The 26,616-nt window shown below is 44.9% G+C and overlaps 1 protein-coding gene across 4 annotated transcripts in view; it reads left to right on the top strand.

Moving 5' to 3' along the window:
• Window positions 1–26,616, top strand: part of LOC116060878 (titin-like) — a 280,598-nt gene that overhangs the window by 231,825 nt on the left and 22,157 nt on the right. For 3 of the 4 annotated variants that reach the window (XM_036003988.1, XM_031314638.2, XM_036003990.1), the window contains 11 exons: window positions 144–17,507; window positions 17,614–17,910; window positions 18,553–19,140; window positions 19,229–19,531; window positions 19,752–20,048; window positions 20,384–20,671; window positions 21,194–21,499; window positions 21,758–22,060; window positions 23,152–23,457; window positions 23,797–25,560; window positions 25,875–26,168. In XM_036003988.1, the coding sequence (XP_035859881.1) occupies window positions 144–17,507; window positions 17,614–17,910; window positions 18,553–19,140; window positions 19,229–19,531; window positions 19,752–20,048; window positions 20,384–20,671; window positions 21,194–21,499; window positions 21,758–22,060; window positions 23,152–23,457; window positions 23,797–25,560; window positions 25,875–26,168 (22,110 nt within the window). The remainder of the gene's footprint in view (window positions 1–143; window positions 17,508–17,613; window positions 17,911–18,552; window positions 19,141–19,228; window positions 19,532–19,751; window positions 20,049–20,383; window positions 20,672–21,193; window positions 21,500–21,757; window positions 22,061–23,151; window positions 23,458–23,796; window positions 25,561–25,874; window positions 26,169–26,616) is intronic. The other variant, XM_036003989.1, reaches the window with a different exon arrangement.

The following is a 26,616-nucleotide window of genomic DNA, read 5'->3' as shown; positions in this document are numbered from 1 at the left end:
TAAGTAAACACAACTGTTTCAACTCTGTCAAACAAACACAACATCAAAATCCAAAAATAAATGATTTCTTATAAATTCACGTTTTTTTATGGAATGCTATAATAAGATTTAAAAGACACTTACCACTATTTTATGTCTTACAGTTGTGCCTGGACCTCCAGTCAATCCAAGAGTCACAGACACAACCAAGACCACTGCCACTCTAAACTGGGGTAAACCTCTTGATAATGGTGGACTTGAAGTCACTGGATACATGATTGAGCACAAAAAGGAAGGAACAGAAGAATGGGTTAAGGACACCCCTTCATCTCCACTTAGGATCACAGAGTTTGTTGTTCCCAATCTAGAAACAGGTGCTAAATACCACTTCAGAATTAGCGCTGTGAATGCTATGGGAGCAGGTGAACCTGCAGAAACTCAAGAACTGATTGAGATTGTGGAGCGTTCAGCTGAACCTGATTTTGAGCTTGATGTTGAGCTGAGAAGAACCCTTGTTGTCAGGGCTGGCTGCTCCATTCGCCTCTTTGTGCCGATCAAGGGACGTCCTACGCCTACCGTCACCTGGACCAAGGAAGGTGGTCCTGTCCCACGCGCAGTTATTGACAGCACTGAGTCATTTACAATGCTGATCATTCCTGAGAGTTCAAGGAATGATGCGGGTAAATACGAGCTTACCCTCGAAAATTCAGCTGGAAAGAAGAGTGCTGATGTACATGTGAGAGTTCTAGGTTCACCTGGACCTCCACTCAACCTAAAACCAGTCAAGATTGACAAGGAAAGCATTACTCTTCAGTGGGAGATGCCTATGATTGATGGTGGAGCCAAGGTCACAAACTACATCATCGAGAAAAGAGAAACAACACGCAAGGCTTTTGCTACTGCTATTACAAAGTGCCCCACCACTTCAGTCAGGATTGGTGACCTGTGTGAAGGCTGTGAGTACTACTTTAGAGTGTCTGCCGAGAATGAGTATGGCATTGGTGAGCCGGCTGAAACCGCTGATCCAATTCGTGCATCACAGGCACCATCTCCTCCAGTGAGTATTATTCCTACTGATGTCACCAAGAACTCTGTGAGCCTGGCTTGGACCAAACCCAAGCATGATGGTGGCAGCAGAATTACAGGATATGTCCTTGAAGCCCAGAAGAAGGGAACTGATCAGTGGGCACATGTTACAACAGTCAAGAACATGGACTTCACAGTGAAGAATCTTAATGAGATGGAGGAGTACATTTTCCGCGTAATGGCTGTCAACCTCTCGGGTAGAAGTGCTCCACGTGAAAGCAAACACATCACTGTCAGGGATTCTACTTCCCTGCCCGAGTTTGACCTCCGTGGTGTATGTCAGAAGACCATTATTGCCAAGGCAGGAGATGACATCAAGGTTGAAATTCCAGTTATGGGACGTCCTAGACCAACTATCTCTTGGCAAAAGGATGGCTCAGCCCTGAAGCTCACACAGAAAACCAATGTGGAAACTACTTCTGCTACAGTTATCCTCAGCATCAGTGAATGCACCAGAGCTGACAGTGGTGTCTACACCATGACTGGAAAGAATATTGTTGGTTCTGTGACAGACAACATCATTGTCAAAGTACATGATGTACCTGGGCCACCCAAGGGACCGGTTACCATCGTGGAGAGATCTCGTACCTATTGCGTCTTTGCATGGGACACTCCTGAGAATGACGGAGGGGTTCCAATCAACAATTATGTGGTCGAGATCAGAGACACCACTTCCCAAACGTGGACAGAGCTGTCTTCCACTGTCATCCGTACCATGTTCAAAGCCATTCGCTTAACCACTGGATCAGAGTACCAGTTCAGAGTAAAAGCTAAAAACAGATATGGTGTTGGGCCTCCCATCACCTCAGAGGCAGTTGTGGCTGCCTATCCATTCAGAGCTCCTGGACCTCCTGGTACTCCTGGTGTTGTTGCATTTACCAAGGACTCAATAACAATTGGCTGGAACGAGCCTGTGGCTGATGGTGGAAATGAAGTCATTGGTTATCATGTTGAGAGGAAAGAAAGAAGCAGCATCGTGTGGCAAAAGATCAGCAAGTCTCTTGTGAAAGGAAACATCTTCAAATCCACTGGGCTTGAAGATGGAATTGCCTATGAGTTCCGCGTCATGGCTGAAAACATGGCTGGAATTGGTAAGCCAAGTAAGGCCTCAGAACCAATATTGGCCTTGGACCCAGTAGACCCACCAGGTCAGCCTGTGCCAATATTTGTCAACAAGAATGTTATCACCATTGAGTGGACAAAGCCTGAGTATGATGGTGGTTTCAAAATCACTGGCTACACAGTGGAGAAGAAAGAACTGCCTGCTGGCCGCTGGATGAGAGCCAACTTCACCAACATCACTGAGACGACATTCACTGTCAGTGGACTGACTCAAGATGCCTCCTATGAGTTCCGTGTTGTAGCCAGAAACTCAGCAGGCGCAGTGAGCGTGCCCTCTGAGCCCTCAGATCCAATTACCTGCAAAGATGACATTATTGAGCCACGTATTATGGTTGATGCCATCTTTAAGGATGTTGTTCTAATAAAGGCAGGAGAGTCATTTAAGCTTGATGCTGACATCGCTGGTCAACCAACCCCATCTATGGTTTGGACCAAGAATGGAAAGGAGGTTGAGAACACGATGAAACTGCAGTTGAAGTTCACAGAACTGACAACCACTCTGACCAACAAGGACTCTATCAGAACAGATGGAGGAGAATTTGTTTTGACTGCCACTAATGTTGGTGGATTTGCTAAGCACATCTTTAATGTTAAAGTGCTTGACAGACCTGGACCACCAGTTGGACCTCTTGACGTGTCTGATGTCAACGCTGACAGCTGCTTGCTCACCTGGGCTCCACCTGCAGATGATGGAGGTGCCAAGATTGAAGGATATGTGATTGAGAAGCGCGAGTCAAGCAGGCTGGTTTGGACCAATGTGGTTTCCGACCTGCAAGTTACACAATTCAAGGTGACCAAGCTGCTCGAAGGAAATGAATACATCTTCAGAGTTATGGCAGTAAACAAATACGGACTTGGTGAGTGTCTTGATTCAGCACCCACTATTGCAGCCAATCCATATGTGGTTCCAGATCCTCCAGGGAATCCTGAGGTGACAGCGATCACCAAAGATTCAATGTTTGTTATGTGGCAAGCACCTGTGAGTGATGGTGGAACTCCCATCACCAACTACAATATTGAAAGGAAAGACAGAATAGGCCTACGCTGGGTCAAATGCAACAAGAGGAAGGTCAAAGATCTGCAATTCAAGGCAACAGCCCTTGTTGTTGGACATGAATATGAATTCAGAATAATTGCTGAGAATGCTGCTGGATTGAGTGCACCAAGTGCTTCAAGTCCATTCTACAAGGCCACTGATGTACTGTACGCGCCAGGGGCCCCATGCAACCCAAGAATCTTGGACACAACCAAGTCCTCAATTACTGTCGCCTGGAACAAACCTGTATACGACGGTGGCTCTGATGTCACTGGTTACATTGTGGAGACCTGCATCCCATCTGAAAAGGAAGAAGAGGAGGAATGGACCATTGTGACACCCAAAGAAGGACTCCTTGCCACCTCATTCACCATTATTAACCTGAAGGAGAACCAGGAGTACAAGATTAACATCTCTGCTGTCAACAGTGAAGGAGTTGGAGAGGCAGCATCTGTACCTGGCAATCCCAAGGCAGAGGACAGGCTTCTCCCACCTGAGATTGATTTGGATGCTGAGCTCCGCAAAGTTGTTAATCTTAGAGCTTGCTGCTCACTTAGACTGTTTGTGCCTATCAGAGGCAGACCTGCTCCTGAGGCCAAATGGACCAAAGAAGATGGTGAGCGTGTTGAGAGGGCAACCATTGAAAGCACAACATCATACACGTCTCTTGTAATTGGAAATGTCAACAGATTTGACAGTGGAAAGTATAATCTCACAGTTGAAAACAGCTCTGGCTCCAAGACAGTTACAGTCCAAGTCAAGGTGCTTGACACACCAAGTGCCCCACAGAATCTCAAGATTATCACTGTAACAAATGAATCAGTCACTCTGACATGGGATCCACCAGTAAATGATGGAGGAGTTAAGATTAACAACTATATTGTTGAAAAACGTGAGTCCACAAGGAAAGCATATGCCACAGTCAGTGCTAACTGCCATCAAACCACCTTCACAGTAGACCATCTCTTGGAAGGATGCAACTATTACTTTAGAGTTTTGGCTGAGAATGAATATGGCATTGGGTTACCCATTGAGTCTGGGGAATCAATTAAAGTTTCTGAGAAACCACAGCCACCTGGCAAAATCACTCTTAAGGATGTTACCAAGAACAGTGTCACCCTCTCCTGGGAGAAGCCAGCGCATGATGGTGGCAGCAGAGTGGGCTGTTATGTTGTTGAGATCCAGCCTAAAGGTGTTGATAAGTGGACACAGTCTATGATTGTAAAGGAAACAGAAGCTACTATTAGTGGACTTAATGCAGGTGAAGAATACATGTTCCGTGTAGCAGCAAGAAATGAGAAGGGAACAAGTGACCCACGTCAAATCGGTGTGCCTGTGATCGTAAAAGATCTAGTGATTGCTCCTGTTGCCAAAATGTTATTCAACACATTCAGTGTGATGGCAGGAGAAGACCTGACAGTAGACGTTCCTTATGTTGCACGTCCCAAAGCAAATGTCTCCTGGGTAAAAAATGGTGAGCCTCTGAAAAGAACTTCCAGAGTCAACTTTACTGCAACTGACACAATGCTGAACCTCATAATAAAAGAGGCTACAAGAGATGATGTTGGAAAATACGTTATTACTTTAAGCAACACAGCAGGAGAGACAACAGCAGACATTGGCATTGTTGTACTAGACAAACCCAGCCAGCCGGGTGGTCCAGTTAAGGTGGAGGCAGTTACGTCTGACAGTGTAACCATGTCCTGGAACCGACCAGAATATGATGGTGGTTGCACTATCAAACACTATATTGTGGAAAAGAGAGACACATCCGCAAATACCTGGGTGGTTGTATCTCCTAACCTTGCAAGGACCAAAATCAAGGCAGGCAGACTGAAGACTGGCTCCGAGTATCAGTTTAGAATCACAGCAGAAAACAGATATGGAAAAGGCCCAACTCTTCTCTCAGAGTGTATTGTGGCTCAATACCCATACAAGCTCCCAGGACCCCCAGGAACACCCAACATTGCAGTCTGCACCAAGGACAGCATGGTGGTTGTCTGGAATGAACCTGTGAATGATGGTGGAAGCACTGTATTGGGTTACCATATTGAACGCAAAGAGAGAAACAGCATCATGTGGGTCAAACTTAACAAGTCTCTTATTACTGACCAAACCTTCAAGACCACTGGTCTCGAACCAGGAATGGAGTACGAGTACAGAGTTTATGCTGAAAACATTGTCGGAATAGGCAAAATGAGCAAAGTGTCTGAGGGGCGTGTTGCTAGAGATCCTTGTGATCCCCCTGGCACCCCAGAGGCAACAAAGATCTCTAAGGATTCTGTGACCATTGCATGGGACAAGCCTGAATATGATGGTGGTGCGAAGGTTACAGGCTACGTTGTGGAAAAGAAGGAGCTTCCTGAAGGTCGTTGGCTGAAGGCTAACTTCACCAACATCATTGAGACAGAATATGTTGCAACTGGACTTGTGCAGGACAATCAGTATGAGTTCCGTGTCATTGCCAGAAATGCTGCTGGTGTTTTCAGTCTGCCCTCTTACAGCACTGGTCCTATCACTGCCAAGGATGAGATTGAACCACCACGCCTCAGCATTGACCCAGAGTACACACAAACTGTTGTGGTTAATGCTGGAGACAACTTCAAGATTGATGCAGATGTTCATGGCAAACCCTTGCCCTCTATCCACTGGATGAAGGGAGGGCAGGAACTGGGCAATACTATTCATAGAGAAATTAAGAACACACCCATCAAAGCTTTTATATCTGTCAAGGAAGCTAAACTTTCCGATGGAGGCCAATACACTCTGCTGCTGAAAAATCCAGGAGGAGAAAAGGCTGTACAGGTCAATGTAGTTGTTCTAGATAAACCTGGAGAACCAGAGGGACCTCTTTCTGTTACAGGAATAACCAAAGACCGATGCTGCCTTTCATGGAAACCACCTCTACAAGATGGTGGCAGCAAGATCTCACACTACATAGTAAATAGGAGAGAGACAAGCAGGCTTGCCTGGACTGTTGTTGACTCAAAACTTGAGAATACTTGTTTAAAGGTTACTAAGCTCCTGGAGGGAGATGAGTACATCTTCAAGGTCCAAGCTGTCAACCAATTTGGAGTGGGTGCATCACTTGAGTCTGCTCCTGCCATAATCAAAGATCCATATGCAGCCCCTGGAACACCCAAGAGCTTGGAAGTTTCAGATATTAGAAAGGATTCAATGGTGCTCACCTGGGAGGCACCTGCTGAAGATGGAGGCAGTCCTATCACTGGATACATAATTGAGAAACATGACAAAGAAGGTGTAAGATGGACCAGATGCAACCGAACAACAGTCACTGACTGTACTTTCAAGGTCACTGGACTCATGGAAACCCATATCTATGAATTCAGAGTTGCAGCTGAGAATGGTGTAGGTTCTGGTGAGCCAAGCACCCCAACTGTATTCTTTAAAGCTCTTGATCCCATCTTCAGGCCTGGTCCACCACACAATCCAAAAGTAACTGACACAACTAAAACATCAGTATTCCTGTCATGGGGCAAGCCCGTCTGTGATGGAGGCTGTGAGATTCAGGGATACATTGTTGAGTGCTGCACTACCATAGAGTCAGCAGTGCCAGCTGAGGCCCCTGCTGAGGCCCCTGCTGAATCCCCAGCTGAAGCCCCAGCTGCAGAGGGAGCTGCCAAAGATGCCATTGCTGAGGAATGGACAATGTGCACACCACCAACAGGTATCAAGAAGATGAACTTTGAAGTTGCTAACCTGAAGGAAAACCAGGCATACAAGTTTAGAGTATGTGCTATCAACAAAGTTGGAGTTGGTGAGCATGCTGATGTCTCTGGAGCTGTTGTTGCCCAGGACAGGGCAGAAGAGCCAGACCTTGACATTGACCCAGAACTGAGAAATATTGTGACCATTAAAGCTGGAGCTTCCCTTAGACTGTTTATTCCCATCAAAGGAAGGCCCACTCCTACCATCAAGTGGGACAAAGATGAAGCTGCCCTTAAAGAGACAGCTCAGATTGAGGTGACCAGCAGTTACACATCCCTTGTGATTGACAAGATGAGCAGAAATGACAGCGGAAAATACACCATCACTGCAGAAAACACCAGTGGAACCAAATCTGCATTTGTTGTTGTCCGTGTTCTCGACACACCCAGTGCCCCTGTTAACTTGAAAGTGAAGGAAATAACCAACCAGTCGGTGACACTGGCATGGGAGCCACCTCTGTTGGATGGTGGGTCGAAGATCAAGAACTACATCATTGAAAAGAGAGAAAGCACACGCAAAACATATGCAGCTGTTGCAACAAATTGTCATGCTCTTTTGTGGAAGGTTGAGCCACTCCAGGAGGGTTGTAGTTACTACTTCCGAGTCCTTGCTGAGAATGCACATGGTGTTGGCCTGCCTGCAGCAACCGCAGATCCTCTTAAGGTCTCAGAGGTGCCCCAGTCTCCAAAGGCCTTGATTGTTACAGATCAAACCAAAACAAGCATTTCTTTGGCATGGGAGAGGCCTGAGTATGATGGTGGTAGCAGAGTCATGCAGTACCTGCTCGAGGTGCAGCTTAAGGGCCAGGAAAAGTGGAATAGTGTTAACACATTTAAGACAATGGAGGCTACTGTTTCCAAACTGAACCCTGGAGAGGAATATTTGTTTAGAGTCATTGCAATCAATGATAAGGGAAAGAGTGACCCCAAAGTCCTTTCTGGTCCAGTGATGACCAAGGACTTAGTCTTTGAACCAGATATTCGACCAGCATTCAGCAGCTACAGTGTCAAAGTGGGCAAAGACATGAAAGTTGACATTCCCTTCTTTGGACGACCTAAGCCATCAGTCTCATGGAGTAAAGATGGAGCTCCTTTGAAGTTCACTACCAGAGTCAACATTATCAACACACCAACACATACAACACTGAGCATTAAGGAGGCAGCAGGTGATGATGGTGGAATGTACAGCATAAATGTTGCTAACGCAGCTGGAAAGAAGGACACAACAGTTGAAATCATTGTCCTTGACAAGCCTAGCCCTCCATCCGGCCCTGTGAGGTTCGATGAAATCACAACACAGAGTGTCACTCTTTCATGGGATCCACCCAAGCACAATGGTGGCTGCCAGATTTCTAACTACATTGTACAAAAGAGAGATACTACTACAACAACATGGGAAAATTTCAGCATCAACCATGCCAGAACAACCATCAAAGTGCCCAGACTGAAGACTGGAGCCGAGTATCAGTTCAGGATCATTGCTCAGAACCGCTATGGCAAGAGTCAAGGTCTGGATTCCTCTGCCGTGGTAGCTCAGTACCCATACAGAGAGCCAGGCCCACCAGGCACTCCCTTCATCTCTTCTCTCTCAAGGGACCACCAGATTGTTGAGTGGCACGAGCCTGTCGCAGATGGAGGCAGTGCTGTCCTTGGCTACCATCTTGAAAGGAAAGAGAGAAATAGTATTCTCTGGGTCAAGATCAACAAAACACTTCTTCATGAGCCTTGTTTCAAGAGTTATCCCTTGGAGGAAGGTATTGAGTATGAATACAGGGTTTATGCTGAAAATATAGTTGGCATTGGCAGGTGCAGTAAGATCTCAGAGGGCTGTGTTGCCCGTGACCCATGTGATCCTCCTGGCACACCAGAGGCCATCCATGTAAACAAAGATACCATTGTCATCCAGTGGACTAAACCAGAGTATGATGGTGGCAGTAATATAACTGGCTATACTGTGGAGAAGCGTGATCTGCCAGAGGGAAGATGGGTGAGGGCGAACTTTACTAATGTAATTGAGACCCAGTTCACTGTCACTGGTCTGACTGAAAATGCACAGTATGACTTCAGAGTCATTGCTAAAAATGCTGTTGGCACCATCAGTAAGCCATCCTACAACAGTGGACCAGTCACTGCAAGTGATAAATTGGAGGCACCCAAATTCTCCATTGACCCTGCATTCACCAAGACTGTTATCATCAATGCCGGAGAGACCTTCAAGCTAGATGCTGATGTCCGTGGCAAGCCTCTTCCTACAATCCAGTGGTTCAGGGATGAAAAACCAATCGAGAATACACTCAGACTAGAGATAAAAGACACTGAAAACCATGCGATGATTGTCATTAAGGATGCTGTTAGAATTGATGGTGGAGTGTACACTCTCCAGCTGACAAATGAGGCTGGCAAAGAAACAATTCCATTCCAGGTTGTGGTTCTAGACAGGCCTAGCCAATGTGAAGGACCCCTCCACGTCACTGGAGTAGCTGAAGATAGATGCACACTGGTATGGCGTGCCCCACTACATGATGGAGGTAGTCCTATTAAACACTACTTCATCGAGAGAAGAGAGACCAGCCGTCTAGCTTGGACTGTTGTTTCAAACAGCTGTGAAACCACAAACTTCAAAGTCACCAAATTACTTGAAGGCAATGAGTATATGTTCCGTGTCATGGCAGTAAACAGTTATGGTGTCAGTGAGCCACTGGTGTCTAGCGGAGTGATAATGAAGACTCCATTTATTCCTCCTGGTCAACCTCATATTGAGGATGTATCCAACATTGCTCATGATGGCATGACCATCACTTGGTCAGCCCCTGAGACTTGTGGAGGCAGTGAGATTACCAATTACATTATTGAAAAGAAGGACAGAAATGGAATCAAATGGACCAGATGCAACAGACAGAAAGTCACTGATCTTTCGTTTAGAGTTACAGGCCTAACCACCGGCCATGAATATGAGTTCAGAGTGGTTGCTGAGAATGTAGTTGGAGCAGGAGAGCCAAGCCTTCCAAGTTCATTCTTCAGGGCCATTGATCCCAAGTACAAACCTGGTGCCCCAGCATATGTGAATGTGATTGACTCTACAAAGAGTTCTATTACATTGTCATGGGGTAAGCCTCTGTCTGATGGTGGCAGCGACATTCAAGGATACATTGTTGAAGTCTGCAAGGCTGAGGAGGAGGAATGGACCATGGTTACTCCCCCCACTGGTCTGCGTCTCAACAAATATGAAATTACCAAACTTACTGAGGGTCAGGAGTACAAGATCCAGGTGTGTGCTCTGAACAAACTAGGAGTGGGTGAGCCAGCAGCTCTCTCTGGAACAGCTAAGCCAGAGGAAAGGGTGGAGCCACCACAGATCCATCTTGACTCTGATCTAAGGAAGGGCATCGTTTTGAAAGCTGGTGGATCTGTTAGAATACATATTCCATTCAAGGGCAGGCCAACACCTGAGATTAAGTGGACTAAGGATGAGGGAGAAGTGTCTGAAAAAGCAGTGATTGAGAAAGCCCTTAACTTCACCCAGTTGTCCATTGACTCATGTGACAGGAGTCACTCAGGAAAATACATCCTGAGCCTGACAAACAGCAGTGGCACTGTATCTGAGTTTGTTACTGTTAAAGTCCTGGATACACCTGGTGCCCCACAGAAACTTGTGGTTAAAGAAGTCAGAAAGGACTCCATCACTCTTGAATGGGATGCCCCACTGGTTGATGGAGGTTCCAAAATTAAGAACTATGTCATTGACAAACGGGAATCAACCAGAAAGACTTTTGCTAATGTGTCCACAAAATGCACCAGGACAACATTCAAAGTAGAGAACTTGGTTGAAGGAGCTATGTACTACTTCAGAGTCATGGCTGAGAATGACTATGGAATCGGCCAGGGTATTGAAACAAAGGTGGCTTCCAAGGCCTCCGAGGTACCACTGCCTGTTGGATCAATCTTCCTCACTGATGTCACCAAAGCCAGTGTCTCACTGGCCTGGGAGAAACCTGAGCATGATGGAGGCAGTAGAATTGGTGGATACCTAATTGAGATGCAACCCAAAGGTACAGATAAGTGGGGAGTTGCAACAAATACAAAGACATGCGAGGGCACTGCCAAAGGCCTCACAGCAGGAGCAGAATACCTATTCCGTATCATTGCTTACAATGAGAAGGGAAAAAGTGAGCCAAAGGCACTTGCTGCACCCGTCATTGCCAGTGACATGACCATAGAGCCAAGCATTAAGATGCAATTTAACACCTACAGTGTATTAGCTGGAAAAGACTTGAAGTTGGAGTTCCCTGTGATTGGCAGGCCCAAACCTAAAGTCACCTGGAATAAGGATGGTCAGTCTTTGAATGTGACATCCAGAGTCAATGTGATAAACACTCCAACAACAACTGGAATTCAAATAACTGAGGCATGCAAGGATGACTTTGGCAAATATTCCATTACAGCAACCAATGATGCCGGCACTATAAGTAAGGATGTGTCTGTCATTATCCTTGACAAGCCTGGTCCACCAACAGGTCCAATCAAGGTTGTTGAAGTGAGCAACACCTTCGTCCATCTCTCCTGGGAGCCCCCAGTGTACATGGGTGGATGCCAGGTAAAGAACTATATAGTGGAGAAGAGAGACACCACCACCACAACATGGCAGGCAGTCACCACACAGCTCGCTAGAACATCTTTTAAGGTCACCAAGCTGAAGACTGGTGCAGAATATCAGTTCAGAATCATTGCTGAAAACAGATATGGAAAGGGTGCATCTCTGGACTCCAAGGCGATCGTTGTCCAATATCCATACAAACCACCAGGGCCTCCAGGAACACCACGTGTCAAATCTGCTACGAAGGAAATGATGATCATTGAATGGAATGAGCCAGTCAATGATGGTGGAAGTACAGTGATTGGGTACCATCTTGAAAACAAGGAGAGAAGCAGCATTACATGGAACAAACTGAACAAGTCTCTTATCACTGATACTGAGTTCAAGATCTGCAATCTTGAGGAGGGGGGTGGATATGAATTCAGAGTCTATGCTGAAAATATTGTTGGCATCGGCCGATGCAGTAAAGTGTCTGAGAACTTTGTTGCTCGTGACCCATGTGATCCTCCTGGTGCTCCTGAAGCTGTGTCTATTTCTAAGACCATAATCAAGATTCAGTGGACTAAGCCTCAGTATGATGGTGGCAGCAAAGTGAATGGATATATTGTGGAAAGGAAAGATCTTTCCTCCCCTGATGGGCGCTGGGTAAGAGCTAATTTCACAAATATAGTTGAGACTGAGTATACTGTCACTGGCCTAACAGAGAATGAGCAGTATGAATTCAGAGTTATTGCAAGAAATGCAGTCGGAACCTTCAGCGAGCCATCCGATAGCTCTGGACCTATCACTGCTACTGATGAAATTGAACCACCAAAAGCCTCAATGGATCCCAAGTACAAGGATGTCATTGTTATCAATGCTGGAGAAAACTTGCTTCTTGATGCAGACATCTATGGAAAACCAATTCCTGATGTTGCCTGGCTAAAAGAAGGCAAAGAAATGGACAAAGCACTGCGCATTGAAGTGAGAACTACACAGAAACGTGCAGCCATTACTATTAAAGATGTAACCAAGCTTGATAGTGGCCACTATGACCTCGTCCTCAAAAATCTGGGTGGTATAAAAACCTTCCCTATCACTGTCAAAGTCCTTGATAAACCAGGTACACCCACTGGACCCATGCAAATAACAGGAATCATGTCTGACAGGTGCACCCTTTCCTGGTCTGAACCAACTCTGGATGGTGGGGCTAGTATCACTCACTATGTTTTGGAGAAAAGAGAGACTAGCAGGTTGTCCTGGACAGTGGCTGCCCCAGATATCAAGGGTATGTTCTATAAACTAACAAATTTGCTACCTGGAAATGAATACATTTTCAGAGTCAGGGCAGTCAACAAATACGGTGTAGGCGATTATCTCGAAAGTGAACCCGTAATTGCACGCAATCCTTACAAGCTGCCTAGTGCTCCTGGAACTCCAGAAGCAAGTCAGATCACAAAGGAGTCTATGGTTTTGTCATGGACCGCTCCAGAACAGACCGGTGGAGCTGAAATTGAAACTTACCACCTTGAAAAACGTGACAAAGATAGTGTAAGGTGGACAAAATGCAACAGACAAAAGCTGACTGACAACCACTTCAAGGTCACAGGTCTCATGACAGACCACTTCTATGAGTACCGTGTTGCTGCTGAGAATGAGGCTGGAATAGGAGACCTTAGTGAATTGTCCCTATTCTACAGAGCATGTAATTCCATAACACCACCTGGACCTCCACACCATCCTAAGGTGACAGACTACACAAAGTCTTCTGTTTCTCTGTCCTGGAGCAAACCTGACTTTGATGGCGGTGCCTACGTAAAGGGCTACATTGTTGAAACAAGGGAGTATACACCAATGCCCGAATTAACAGAGGAGGCAGAAGTAGCTCCAGCAATAGACGCACCAGTTGAAAAAGAATGGACCATGTGCACTCCACCCACTGGCATTCAAGCCACTAAACTCACTATCACAGACCTGAAGGAGGGTGGAGAGTACCAGTTCCGTGTCTGTGCTATCAACTCTGAGGGAGTAGGGGAGGCTGCTAACGTCCACAGCACTGTGGTTACTTCTGACAGGGCAGAAGCACCAGAGATCGAGCTGGATGCTGATCTTAGAAAGGTGGTATCTGTCCGTGCTGGTGGAACTCTTCGTCTGTTTGTCGCCATTAGAGGAAGGCCGGAACCTGCTGTGAAATGGGAGAAGGTTGATGGTACTCTCACAGAGCGTGCTGGAATCGACACCACCAGTTCATACACCATGCTTGTCATTGACAATGTTAACCGCTTTGACAGTGGCAAATACTCACTCACACTGGAAAACAGCAGTGGTTCAAAAGCTGCTATTGTTGCAGTGAGAATTTTGGATACACCAAGTGCACCACAGAACTTTTTGGTGAAGGAGCTCAAGAAAGATTCAGTGCTTCTTGCCTGGGATACACCACTCACTGATGGTGGTTCTAAAATCACAAACTACATTGTAGAAAAGAGAGAGTCTGTCAGGAAGGCCTATACTACTGTCACCAGCAACTGTTTGGCCAACTCATTCAAGATTGAAGAGCTTCCTGAGGGTGGCATGTTCTACTTCAGAGTCTGTGCTGTTAATGAATATGGCCAAGGACAGATGGTTGAAACCAAAGAAGTCAAAGTGTCTGAGGTACCGCAGCCACCAAGCAAAGTTCGCGTTGTAGATTTGACAAAGACCAGCGTGACACTGGCATGGGACAAACCTGCTCATGATGGTGGAAGCAAAGTAATGTGCTACAATGTGGAATTTAAGCCCAAGAGTGGAGATAAATGGGGCACAGCATGCACAGCAAAGGTTCCTGAAGCAACTATTCCTAATCTGAGTCCTAATGAAGCCTATTTATTCAGAGTTGTTGCAATCAATGAGAAGGGAAAGAGTGAGCCAAAAGATCTTGGCTTGCCTGTGATTACAAAAGATGTTGAAATTGAACCATCTATCAACTTACTGTTTACCACATACAGTGTGAAGGCTGGAGATGACCTCACTCTCGAGGTTCCAGTAAAAGGCAGGCCAAAGCCTGTTGTATCCTGGAAAAAGGATAGCCTTCCTCTGAAGCAAACATCCTCAGTGACCATCTTAAACACACCAACCTCATCCAAAATTATATTTAAAGAGGCAAGCAGAGAACATGTTGGCAAGTATGAGATCACCCTGGCAAACACAGCAGGAACGGTCAGCGCAGATATTGGAGTTGTTGTCCTTGATAAACCAGGTCCACCTAAATGCGTTAAGGTGGATTCCGTGACATCAGACAGCATCACACTGTCCTGGTCTCCACCAGATTATGATGGTGGCTGCTGCATAAGTAACTATATTGTGGAGAAGAGAGACACAAACTCACAAGAATGGCAAATGGTAGGAAGTAACGTGGCCAGAACATCTTTTAAGGCTGGCCGCCTGACACATGGAGCTGAGTACCAATTCCGCATCTATGCAGTCAACCGTTATGGAAAGAGTACATACCTGGATTCACCTGGAATCACTGCTAAGTATAACTTTAAACAACCTGGACCTCCTTCCACACCTATAGTGAAGCTGGCCACCAAGTCTTACATGTTGGTGACTTGGAATGAGCCAGTCACGGATGGCGGTAGTCCTGTTCTGGGCTACCATCTGGAGAGGAAGGAGCGTTCTAGCATTCTTTGGACAAAGATGAACAGAGGAATGATCAAAGATACTGAATACAAAGTCAATGGAGTTGAAGAGGGCATGATGTATGAATACCGTATCTATGCTGAAAATATTACTGGTATTGGTAAATGCAGCAAGGCCTGTGAAGCTGTAGCAGCCAGAGATCCATGTGATCCTCCAGGCACACCTGTGGTCACTGCTGTTACCAGAACAACCGTCTCCTTGTCTTGGGATAAACCAGAGTATGATGGTGGAGCCAAGGTTACTGGCTACACCATTGAACGCAGAGACCTTCCTGAAGGACGCTGGACAAGGTGCAACTTCACCAATGTGCCTGAGACCCACTATGATGCGACAGGCCTTACAGAGAACAGCCAGTATGACTTCCGCATCATTGCTAAGAATGCAGCTGGAGTGTTCAGCGGGCCATCTGACCGCACTGGTCCCATCACTGTCAAGGATGATGTGGAACCACCACGCATCATGATGGATGTCAAGTTCAGAGAGACATTGCTTGTGAAAGCAGGAGAAACTCTGAAGATTAACGCTGACCTTGCTGGACGTCCTGCCCCTGTCATTTCCTGGACAAAGGATGGCAAAGAGATTGAGCTGAGAGCCAGAATCCAGATTGTTTCAACAGATACCAGTACTTCTCTCATTGTGAAGGATTGCATCAGAAGAGATTCTGGACAGTATTCCCTAACTTTACAGAATATTGGTGGAAAAGTCTCCATGCCAATACACTGTTTGATTCTAGATAAGCCAGGACCTTCAGCAGGACCACTTCAGATCACAGGTCTCACAGCTGAGGCATGCACTCTGTCATGGGGTCCTCCTCAGGAGAACGGTGGTGCTGACATCACACATTACATTGTTCAGAAGCGTGAGACCAGCAGCTTGGCGTGGACAGTGGTTAAGGCAGACGTCACAAACACATACCACAAAGTCACAGGACTGCTCAAGGGCAACGAATATATCTTCAGGGTTATGGCTGTCAACAAGCACGGAGTTGGTGAGGCTCTGGATAGTGATGTTGTAAAGATTACAGATCCATACACTGTTGCCACTGCTCCAACAAGTGTTGATGTCACTACCATAACTGGAGATTCAATGACCCTTACCTGGTGCAAGCCAGCCAATGATGGAGGCAGCCCCATCATTGGATATGTGATTGAGCGCCGTGAGAAGACAGGTATGCGCTGGGTCCGTGTGAACAGAGATCCAGTTGTTGAATGTACTACAGTAGCAACCAAACTGCGCAAGGGTTGTGAGTATGACTTCAGAGTTTATGCTGAAAACGAAGCTGGTTTGAGTCCTCCAAGTGAACGATCTGCAACATTCAGAGCATTGGATGCTCTGGTTGTTCCTTCTCGCCCAACAAAGCCAAAGATTGTCACTTCAACCACAGGCAGTGTGTCCATTGTCTGGAAACCACCAACCAATGATGGTGGTGCTCCAATCCTTGGATACAGTGTAGAATACAGAGACTACATTGAAAAACCAGAGCCAGAGGTTGAGGGAGAAGGAGAAGAATATGAGGAAGAATATGAGGAAGAGGAAGAAGAGGAGATTCCTGAATCACCCGAAGAACTAGCAAGATGGGTTGAAGCTATCCCTCTTACCAAGAGCTTGGAGTTCACAATCACTGGACTTAAGACAGACGCAAAATATGAATTCTGTGTCAAGGCAATAAATAAAGTTGGCAGCAGTGCGCGTAGCCTATATTCAGATGGTGCTGCAGCAATGGACAGAACTGCAGAGCCATCATTTGATGTTGACATTGAAATGCGTAAAGTACTTATTGTCAAGCATGGCACAGCATTTACTCTCAACGTACCATTCAAGGGCAAACCTGTGCCATTAGTGGAATGGGTCAAGGAGGGCGTGGATCTAAAGGTCAGAGGAACTATTGACTCAACAGAATCCAGCACTTCACTGACCATTGAGAAGTCAACCAGAAATGACTCTGGAGAATACAGCGTCACTATTGAATCACCGTTGGGAAAAGCAACATTGCCCATTGTTGTCAAGGTCCTTGACTCACCTGGACCTCCTGTCAATGTTAAAGTTTCTGCAGTGACCAGGGATTCTGCAACCCTCACTTGGGAAGCTCCAGAGAATGATGGTGGTGATGCAGTAAAGTCCTACCATGTTGAAAAACGTGAGGCCAGTAAGAAGGCCTGGGTGTCTGTGACCAGCAACTGCCACGCACTGACTTACAAGGTGGAAGACTTGCAGGAGGGAGCCATGTATTACTTCAGAGTTATTGGAGAAAATGAGCATGGAGTGGGTGTTCCTCAGGAGGCCAGGAGTGGAACAAAGATAACAGGTAACATATGAACCGACCATTTTTAAATGTAGATCTGATGTTGATTCTATACAACCTTTACCATTTGACAAAATGTGCTACATTAATGTTATACCGTCTGTTACAGAGGTACCAAGTATGCCCATGAAACTTGGAGTTGCAAATGTTACCAAGGACAGCGTTACCATTGCCTGGACAAGACCAGAATACGATGGTGGCAGCAGGGTCACTGGTTACCTGATTGATGCCCTGGAGAAGGGACAGACCAAGTGGGTGAAGTGTGCCACTGTGAGGACCATGACCCACACTATCAAGAGCCTGAGGGAGTGTGCTGAGTACTACTTCAGAGTCCGTGCTGAGAACCATGCTGGACTCAGTGAACCGAAGGAGATGATCGTACCAGTCATTGTCAAGGAAATACACGGTATTATCTTTACTTCTATATTTTGATATGAGTTGTTATACAGATTAAGTTTATTGTCCCTAGAAAACAAGTTGCTGTGCATAAAGAAAACACTTAGTACATACTATTTCTACAGATGGATTTGTTTTGTTTTTTAATCAAAGATAATACATAATATAAATAATAAATACAATGAAAGCTCTATATTTTCAGATCCTTTTTTAAAATGACATGGAATTTGTTAGGACTGCAACTAACGATTATTTTCATTGTTGATTAATCTGTTGATTATTTTCTGGATGAATCGATTAGTTGTTTGGTGTATAAAATGTCAGAAAATGGTGAAAATGTGGAACAGTGTTTCCCAAAGCCCAAGATGATGTCCTTAAATGTCTTGTTTTGTCCACAACTCAAAGATATTAAGTTTACTGTCCCAGAGGAGAGAAGACACTAGAAAATATTCACATTTAATAAGCTGACATCAGAGAAGTTTTTTTCATAGAAAAAATTACTCAAACTGATTATCAAAATAGTTTGCGATTAATTTAATAGTTGACAACTAATCAGTTATTCTTTGCAGCTCTAGAATTTCTGAAATTTTTGATGGGTGTACTTGTTTTAAATTACATTAATTATTAATTATGTCTTATTTCTTTTCAACAGAGGCTCCAGAGTTTGACCTGAAGAACTACCCCAAGAATACAGTTTATGTGAGAGCAGGAGCCAACCTGACCTTTGAGATTCCGCTCACCGGCAGACCCATGCCTAAGGTGACTATGTCCAAGAACAATGTTGTCATCAAGGGATCTAAGAGGCTGCTAACAGAAGTAACCCCAGACAGTTTATTCATCACCCTGAATGAAAGCATTGCAGCTGACGCTGGCAAATATGAAGTCACTGCCTCAAATGCCGGAGGAACCACCAAGATCTTTATCATCTTCGTTGTACTGGACAGACCTGGACCTCCGATTGGTCCAGTAGAGATTGGAGAGATCGGAGAGACCTCAGTATGTCTGAAGTGGGCTTATCCAGAATACGATGGTGGCAGTCCTGTTACCAACTTCATTGTTCTGAAACGTGAAACCAGCACTCCTAACTGGTCAGAGGTGTCAACTAGCATTGCCAGAAGCTCAATCAAGGCGACAAAGCTGACCAAGGGAGAGGAGTATCAGTTCAGAATCAAGGCTGAGAACCGCTTAGGGGTCAGTGACCATATTGACACCAAGCCAATCATGATAAAACTTCCATACAGTAAGTACTCTTTAACCATTTCCTGTGACTTGTGTTTTTATGGATAATATTACTGAATAAACTTTAACATGTGTGCTGTCCATTGCAGCCATTCCTGGACCTCCATCTACACCATGGCTCAGCTACGTCTCCAGAGAGAGTCTGACAGTCTGCTGGAACGAGCCGGTCAACGATGGTGGAAACACTGTGATTGGATATCATCTCCAGATGAAGGAGAGGAGTAGCATCCTTTGGCAGAAGGTCAACAAAACCGCAATCTCAGGAAACCAGTGGCGAGTCACAAACATCTGCCCTGGCCTTATCTATGAATTCAAGGTGGCCGCTGAAAATGCCGCTGGTATTGGAAAGCTGAGCAAGACCTCCGAAGAGGTGCTTGCAATTGATGCCTGCGGTAAGTTTTATTTAACTTGGCTCTCTATCTGCAGTTTTAAGAGGAGACAAAACAGGCAGACATATGTTAAAATTTTGAGTTTTTGGGCTATTTTGCTTTCATAACATGTCTTCTTATAGACTATTGGTAAAAAACGTTCAAAATACACATTCAGATGTTTATTATTATTGATTATTATTTATTAAAATTGCATCTTTTCCACTTTAATGTTAACTAACAGAGCCTCCAGCAAATGTCCACATCACAAAAGTCACCAAGAACTCGGTCCACCTGGCCTGGCAGAGGCCTCCGTACGACGGCGGCAGTAAGATTACCGGCTACAGCGTGGAGAGGAGGGACGCTAACAGCAACAGATGGGTTAAGGCCAACTTTGCGAACATCATCGAGATGGGCTTCACTGTCTCTGGACTGAACCAGGACGAGTCTTACGAGTTCAGAGTATACGCCAAGAATGCTGTCGGGTCCGTTAGCAACCCATCTCTCATTGCTGGCCCAGTCACTTGTGTGGACTCAACTGGTGAGTTTTTGATTTAAATCTGTTTACATTAGGGCTGCAACTAACGATTATTTTCAATATCCCAAATATAGTATACAGTTTAATATAATATAAAACAGAAAGAGCAGGAAACCTCCATATTTGAGAGGCTGAAAACAGCATTTTCTGTTATTTTTGCATGAAAAATAACTTTAACAATTAATCAATTATCAAAATAGTTGGCAATGATTTTTCTGTCGATTGACTAATTGATTACTCATCTAATTGTAACAGCTCTAGAACTTTAAATGTCTTGTTTACTTTTTTGGATATACTGTATTTGTACATAACTTATATCATTATCTTGTGTCCTGCAGGCGCCCCAACCATTGACCTCCCTCCAGAGTACCTGGATGTGGTTCAGTTCAAGGCCGGAGCTTCAGTTAAGCTCAGAGTCGGAATCATTGCCAAGCCTCTGCCGACCATCGAGTGGCTCAAGGATGGAAAGGAGCTAGTATCAAGCTCTAAGCTGTCTGTTGAAAGCACAACAGACTCTTCTGCTGTTCTGATCAAGGACGCAGCTCGCTTCGACACGGGCTCATATGAGATCAAGATCAAGAATGTTCTGGGCTCAGCATCTGCAACCATCAAGATTGAAATCCTAGGTATTTTCCCTTAGTATTTGCATAATTCCTATATCCAATTTAAATTGAGATGCTCTCATGTAACAGTCTTCCATCATTCTTGTATTTATTGCTATTTATTGCTGTGGCACAGCCAGGCTGCTGTGCCACACTACACCCCGTAACGCCCTGCTGCACCCTACTATGACATGAACTACTACGACTACCATTGTGATCACTGTTTCACTATCTTTATTGTGACTATTATTGCCACCATTCACCACTCCCCCAACTGGTGCCGTCAGACACCGCCTACCAAGAGTCTGGGTCTGTCCGAGGTTTCTTCCTAACAAAAAAGGGAGTTTTTCCTTGCCACTGTCGCAATAGCTACTGCTAATGCTTGCTCTTGAGGCAACCACTGTAATAGTTGGGGCTTCGTAAACTACAGAGTTTGGTCTAGACCTACTCTATCTGTAAAGTGTCTCGAGATAACTCTTGTTATGATTTGATACTATAAATAAAATTGAATTGAAATTGAATTGCTCATATGCTCTTCTTCCTTAGACAAACCCGGACCCCCAGCAGGCCTCATTAACTTCAACTCCATCACGGCAGACAGGATAATGTTCAGCTGGGAGCCTGTTCCTGAGTCTGACCAGGGAGGTTTCAAAGTGACCCACTACATTGTTGAGAGGCGCGAAACCAGCCGAGTGGTCTGGTCGACAGTTTCAGACCATCTGGAGGCGACACACGTCACCGTCAGCAAGCTGCTGCGTGGAAACGAGTATGTGTTCCGCGTCATGGGTGTTAATAAGTTTGGAGTTGGAGAGCCACTGGTGTCGGAGCCAGTCATCGCTAAGAACGCCTTTGGTAAGTTTTGACCGATTCACAATGCATCAAACCACATCCCTAGTGGCTTGAATTAGTTTTTTCCTTGCACCAAAAAAAAAGAATTCTGCATTTCTTTCTATAAAAGAAACCTAACTTTACCCTGAGTCTTTTCCTAAGACATTTTATATGGTGTTTCAAAGACTTGTCTTCTAGGGAAATTTATGTTTCATCAAGATTGTTACTGATGTTATCATTGGCATTTTCTTAACATGTTTTTTTTTTTATAAATTTCTTTAGTAACTCCTGGGCAGCCTCATACTCCTGAGGTAAACACCATCACCAAATCCACCATGGTGGTAGAATGGGGCAAACCAGGTGTAGACGGAGGAAGCATGGTCACGGGCTACTACCTGGAGAGACGCGACAAGAAGAGCCTGCGCTGGATCCGAGTTTACAAAGACCCAATACCTGGCATCAAACAGACCGTCTACCATCTGACAGAAGGAAATGAGTACCAGTATCGCGTCTGTGCCATTAACATGGCCGGAGAGGGACCGTTCTCTGAAGTGTCAGACTACTACAAGGCTGCTGACCCAGTTGGTAAGTAGTATAACTTTTACAGATTTGGAGTGGAAGAGGATTAGGGGCCAATATGAAAAATGTATTTGAGTTCTGAGTTAAACACCAAAATTCAGACTTTTTTCTCAGAATTTTAAAATGTGACTTTAAACTCAGAATTAAAAAGTCAGAATTATGACTTTAAACTGAAATTCTAAAAAAAATGTGACTTTAAACCCAGAATTCTGACTTTAAGATCAGATAGACTTCATTAATCCCACACTGGGGAAATTCCTGTGCTACAGCAGTTCAAAAAGAAAATGTACACACATCAGAATAACACAAATACACATTAAGTAGACATAGGAGAAAAATATACATAAAGTATAAGAAATAGAAAAATAGAATTAGTTATAATAATAATAGTAATAAATCAAACATATTCACACAATAAACACCCTTATATTAACAGACAGTATATAAACAATAAGTATTTAAACTGAAATTCTAAAAAAATGTGACTTTAAACCCAGAATTCTGACTTTAGACTCTAGAACTCAAAAAACATTTATCATACTGGCCCTAATCCTCTTCCGTAAAAGTACACCACAAAACAAATATATTTTGTTTACAGCGCCCCAAGTCTTGAAACTCTGTTTCCTTTTTACATTTCATCAGTTCCACATTACAAACATTTCCATTAATGGCTTGATTTAATTTTTCTTTCTGGTTAATGAACCCAGTTTTGCACTCCTTGATGCTTTCAGTCGCTTGATCCTTTCCACAAACACAATCAAAATCATCACTTTCCAAACTTGTCAAGCCCTCTATTTTCCTTTGGCTCAAGAATACACAACAGAGACAACAAAACTCTTATTTGAATTTCACTTCATTGTTGTCGAACCTTCATTGACAAAGAGCATTTGCGTTTGTCTGGAGATGTTTTTCTAAAGTACTCCAATTTCCCCACCGCTTCCTTCCTTTTCTATCCCTCCTTCTTTGGAAGTCGTGTTGGATAAAAGCGTCAGCTAAATGAAATGTAATGTAGTGTAAAGTGTTACTGCACCTTGAATTGTCTTGTTGCTGAAATGTGATCTTTGAATAAAGCTGCATTGCCTTGTCTTGCCTTACAGATCCACCAGATGAGCCTTGCAAGTTGAAGGTGGTGGACTCCACCAAGACGTCCATCACTTTGGGCTGGTTCAAGCCCGAATGGGACGGAGGCAGTGAGGTCATCAGCTACATGCTGGAGAAGCTTGTTGAGGGAGAGGAAGAATGGGCTATGATTACCTCTAAGGGAGAGGTCAAGACAACAGAATACACAGTTCACGACTTAAAACCAGACGTCAACTACTTCTTCAGAGTCACTGCTGTCAACTGTGCCGGCCCTGGAGAGCCGCTGGAGATGACCGAGCCTGTGCAAGCTAAGGATATCCTGGGTAAACTAATTACTGAGATTAAAATGTCAAGTGTGTTCAGTTTATGTTGCTCATAGGGGGAGGAATTACCAGAGGCCCCACAATATGATATTATCACGGTACTTTTGCACTTTTTTTGTACTGCACAATTTACACAGAAGTTCTCTGAGAATCTATTTTATATCCAAGCTAAACTGGTATTGGAACTGAAATTTTCCTAACTTAATTGATATTGAATTTAAATGTTATCGATTCAGTGGCGATACCTAGCCCTTCTATGCTGTATACATTTTTCACCCACCCTTAGTTGCTACTATGTAGCAGTCCCTGTGTGACCTTGATTTTTTATGATTTTCACAGAGGAGGCCCAGGTTGACTCAGATGTGGCAATGAGAACTCACTACATCGTGAAGGCTGGCAAGGATGTGGAGCTGTCTGTTCCTCTGAAGGGCCGACCAGCTCCCAGTGCTTCATGGAGTAAGGGAGAAGAATGCATTGATCACGACCCAAAATATGAGTTCCACCACTCCGACACTACCACAGTCCTTGTTATGCGTGAGGTGACCAGACTCGACACCGGAAAGTACACCGTGAAGATAGAGAACGGTGTGGGAGAGCCAAAGACGCTGACGCTGTCCGTGAAGGTCCAGGATACTCCAGCTCAGTGCAGGAACCTAGTCCTGAAGGAGGTGACACGTGGAAAGGTAATTCTCAGCTGGGAGCCTCCACTCCTCGATGGTGGTGCCGAGATCACAAACTACATTGTTGAAAAGAGGGACTCATCCAAGAGATCCTACTCTGCAGTTACAAGCAAATGCACAGAAACAACTTACACCATCGAAGACCTCTCCGAGAAGACGTCCTTCTTCTTCCGCGTGTTAGCAGAGAATGAGAACGGTGTTGGTGATCCGTGTGAAACACTTGATCCTGTGAAGGCAACAGAGACTCCAGGACCAGTCAAGGAGGTTTCTATGAAGGATTCGTCCAAAACATCTGTCACTCTGCAGTGGCTGAAGCCCGATTATGACGGGGGCAGCATTATCTCTGACTACGTCATTGAAAAGAAGCTCAAGGACGAGGAATGGTCATTGGGAGGAGCCAGCAGAACGTGTGAGTTTGAGGTCAAGAAACTCAAGGAGCACTCGGAAATGCTCTTCAGAGTTGCCGCCAGGAATGAGAAGGGACGGGGAGACTTTGTTGAGATTGGGCCTATTAAGGTCATCGACTACATTATCACACCTGAGGCGAGCCTTGCGGAGTACCCGGATGGCCGCATCAACGTTCGTCTGGGTCACAACGTGCACATTGAGCTCCCATACAAAGGTAAACCCAAACCTTCTATCCTGTGGCTAAAGGACAACCTGCCTCTGAAGGAGAGCGACCAAATCCGCTTCAAGAAGACAGAAAACAAAGCAACTCTGATGATTAAGAATGTCATAAAGGAGAACGAGGGTAAGTACACCCTGACACTTGACAATAAGGTCAACAGGAGATCCTTCCACATCCATGTGATCACACTCGGACCACCATCAAAGCCTGTTGGACCCATCCGTCTGGATGAAGTGAGAGCTGAGAGCATCATGATCTCCTGGGACGAACCTAATGATGACGGCGGTGGAGACATCACCTGCTACAGTGTAGAGAAGCGTGACACCTTGCAGTCAGACTGGAAAATGGCGTGCTCCAGTGTACAGAATACTGAGTTCAAGGTCCCCAACTTGATCAAGGGTGTCCAGTACCAGTTCAGAGTGTGCGCTGAGAACAGATACGGTGTCAGCGAGCCTCTGGTTTCACAGTCGGTCATTGCCAAGCACCAGTTCAGGCCTCCAGGACCACCGGGCAAGCCTTTCGTGTTCAACGTCACAAACGATGGCATGACCATCCAATGGGAGCAACCCATTTATGACGGCGGGACGCCCATCCAGGGCTTCCATGTGGAGAAGAGGGAAATGAACAGCATCATGTGGCAAAAGGTGAACACAGTGGTGGTCAAAGGAACAGAATACAGGATCCCAGAGCTCATTGAAGGCCTTGAGTACTCCTTCAGAGTCTACGCACAGAATGATGCTGGCTTCAGCCGAATGAGTGACGAGAGCAAGCCAACCATGGCTGTCAGTCCTGTTGGTGAGTGCAGATTCTGACCTTTCAGACATTATTTTGTTACTTTGTTACACTTCAAACATACTGCATGTTGGAATGATAATACATTTAGCAAACTCATTTATGTTCCAAAATCAGACTAGAATGAAAGCACTTAGTGATATTTTATAGTATTTTATAGAGAAAATATTTCCATTAAATACACTTTACTGTAAAACAATCTCTATAAAATACATTTTATTGTGAAAATATTTCTATAAAATACACTTTATTGTGAAAGTTCCATTGATGATATATGTAAGTTGATGTTTTAAAAAGACACATCTCATGTCTTTCAGATCCTCCTGGCCAGCCCGACTACATCGATGTGACTAGTGACTCAGTGACACTGAAATGGGATGCACCTAAACGTGATGGTGGTAGCAAGATTACGAGCTACAGCATTGAGAAACGGCAAGGAAAAGGCCGCTGGTTTAAGGCCAACTTGACTGATGTACATGACTGCCAGTACGCTGTCACTGGGTTGGCAACAAATGAACGCTATGAGTTCAGAGTGACCGCAAGAAACGCCATTGGTGTCGTCAGTCCTCCCTCCAACTCCTCTGGCTTGATTGTGGTCAGAAGTGAGAACGGTGAGTAATGAAAGGCAAACACATGGAGGGCAGAGAAGTATGGAAGCAAATAAGAGACTTAAGTATTTGAATTTTAACAGCCACTGAATACGTTATATTAATATTTTAATTTGAAAAACCATGTATCTGGGGCGGCCTCTAGCTCCCCCAGTGGGAGCGTGCGCCCCATGTGGGCTGAGTCCTTTGCAGCGGCGCAGGTTCAAGTCCGACCTGCTGCCCTTTGCTGCGTGTTATCCCCCATCTCTCTCCCCCTTTCCTGTCTATCCACTGTCGAATAAAGGCAGACCATGTTCCAGAATTCGGTTCAATTGCAGTCAGGCTCGATTGATTGAATTATTTTAACTTGAATTTTTGGATCTGTATTTATTCAGTAAGTATTCAGTGGCTGTTTAAATTCACATACTTATGTCTCTTATTTGCTTTCATAAAGAAGGTGGCTTGTGATAAT

Source organism: Sander lucioperca, chromosome 8, assembly GCF_008315115.2.
Source record: "Sander lucioperca isolate FBNREF2018 chromosome 8, SLUC_FBN_1.2, whole genome shotgun sequence".
NCBI classification, from domain to species: domain Eukaryota; kingdom Metazoa; phylum Chordata; class Actinopteri; order Perciformes; family Percidae; genus Sander; species Sander lucioperca.
Note: the sequence above shows the minus strand (reverse complement) of the source record. Positions and strands in the feature narration are given on the sequence as shown.